General features: G+C 41.3%; 1 protein-coding gene across 1 annotated transcript in view; it reads right to left on the reverse strand.

Moving 5' to 3' along the window:
* The window catches only part of gmeb2 (glucocorticoid modulatory element binding protein 2), an 11,154-nt gene that overhangs the window by 1,305 nt on the left and 7,334 nt on the right, over positions 1-2,515 (reverse strand). Inside the window, exon 8 of the mRNA XM_034875838.1 lies at positions 1,786-1,908. Coding sequence (XP_034731729.1) covers positions 1,786-1,908 — 123 coding nt within the window. The remainder of the gene's footprint in view (positions 1-1,785; positions 1,909-2,515) is intronic.

A 2,515-nucleotide genomic window follows, 5' to 3' on the forward strand; every position in this document is an offset into this window, starting at 1 on the left:
AGAGAGAGAGAGAGAGAGAGAGAGAGAGAGAGAGAGAGAGAGAGAGAGAGAGATGTTTTTTATTTAACCTTTATTTATACAGGTTTCTCATTTCCAACATTCATACAGTCACACATTCATACAGTCACACATTCATAGAGTCACACATTCACTCATTCATTCAGTCACACATTCATACAGTCACACATTCACACATTCATTCAGTCACACATTCATACAGTCACACATTCATACAGTCACACATTCACACATTCATACAGTCACACATTCACACAGTCACACATTCACACATTCATACAGTCACACATTCATACAGTCACACATTCACACATTCATACAGTCACACATTCATACAGTCACACATTCATACAGTCACACATTCACACATTCATACAGTCACACATTTATACAGTCACACATTCATACAGTTACACATTCATACAGTCACACATTCACACATTCATACAGTCACACATTCATACAGTCACACATTCATTCATTCACACATTCATACAGTCACACATTCATACAGTCACACATTCATACAGTCACACATTCATACAGTCACACATTCACACATTCATACAGTCACACATTCATACAGTCACACATTCATACAGTCACACAGTCACACATTCATACAGTCACACATTCACACATTCACACAGTCACACATTCACACATTCACACATTCATACAGTCACACATTCACACAGTCACACATGCACACATTCATACAGTCACACATTCATACAGTCACACATTCATTCAGTCACACATTCATACAGTCACACATTCATACAGTCACACATTCATTCAGTCACACATTCATACAGTCACACATTCATACAGTCACACATTCATTCAGTCACACATCCATACAGTCACACATTCATACAGTCACACATTCACACATTCATACAGTCACACATATTTATACAGTCACACATTCATACCTAAAAGCTGCCCAGTATAACCACAGTCTGATCTGCTGGGATTTGTATCTAAATGACTGATGGGAACGATCTTTGAAACTGGTCCAGTATTAAGCAAGACTGCACTTCTACTCCAACTACCCCTTTACATAAAGGTCTCTGTAGGGATCCTTTCCAAAATGCTGTGCGACATTTAGAATGATAATCTGAGCCTCACATCTGCAAAAACAGATGTGTTTAGTGGACGAAATACTGGACCAATTCCAAAGTCTTGTGTCCACATTATTCCGTCAGACACCAATGCATGGGAAGATAATGTGCAAAAAAAAAAGACCCTTTAACCCGGTGGTTCCCAAACTTTTTCAGCTCAAGACCCAAAAGAGGAATTTGGTGTGTCTCCCCGGGACCCAAATTTACAAAAATACACCATGAATCATTGTAACTGTATCATTATTATTATCATCATTATCATTGTAAATTGTATCTACATGTTTAAACTGTGGACAAAAGACGGAACAAACCATGAATTTAAATGTATATGAAGTATATTTATTCCATTATAAAAGTAAACAAAAGCAGAAAAGGTCTCTATTCTCCTTTCTGGGTCTCACCCCTTCCTCAACTCATGTTCTTATCCCCTCCTATGACAAGAGAAGAGAGAGAGAGAGAGAGAGAGAGAGAGAGAGAGAGAGAGAGACCCCCCCCCCCCGGCCCATTTTGGGTCCCAACCCTAAGTTTGGGAAACATGACTTTAACCCCTCGATACAGAATGCAGAGTCGTAATCTCTCTGATGCAAAACAGCGATGTCTCGAGCCTCAAAGTGAGTTCATGCTAGATTCTTGTACTGACCGGCGAGGCTGCGGGTGTACTGCTCTCGGTACCGGTCCATCTGGCTCTTGTGGCTGGCCAGGACCTTCTTCACCAGGTCCAACATCCCAAAGTTCTGCACTATGTTGTTGAGCAAAACAGCGTCTGAAAACACAACACACAACTCAGTGTTCAATGGGAACTTTAAAGCTTTGAGTTAAACATTAACGGGGAATTTGCCCTGATTTTACACATCGGGGTCCGTTTCCAGGTGTCTGGAAGAACTGATGCGCTACGAAAGAGAAGTTAGTGTCTCCAGAGGGAGCTGTGTGAAGTCCGACACTGCTGTTGGAAGATCACAAGTTTCAAAATGAATAAAGAAAAGTAATTCAATCTGGAGTGGAGTTTGAAAGAATTTGATCAATTACCAAAAGTGTGTAAACGTGTTGAAGCCACTGTAAGAAGAGGGACATGCGATGCTGCGGGGTGCAAGTACATTTTTGAAGAGGTGCATGTCAGGCTACGCTGTTGGGTCCATAACTACTTATGGCAAAGATTGTGACAAAGCGGGTTTGCTCACCACTTGCCCCATACAGGTCATTAGTTATGGTTAGTAGACACACAGTTAGCGTTAGTTTAGTTCCATTTTATTAGGTTGCAGGTTTAAACACGGTTTACAGGTTTCCCTGCGTTGATTCTTACAATTGTTTGTTGCTTTGTTCAGTTCCACCGTGCAGGACAATTGTTTTGGGGGGGGGGGGGGGGGGGGGGG

This window comes from Etheostoma cragini, chromosome 7, assembly GCF_013103735.1.
Source record: "Etheostoma cragini isolate CJK2018 chromosome 7, CSU_Ecrag_1.0, whole genome shotgun sequence".
Lineage (NCBI taxonomy): Eukaryota > Metazoa > Chordata > Actinopteri > Perciformes > Percidae > Etheostoma > Etheostoma cragini.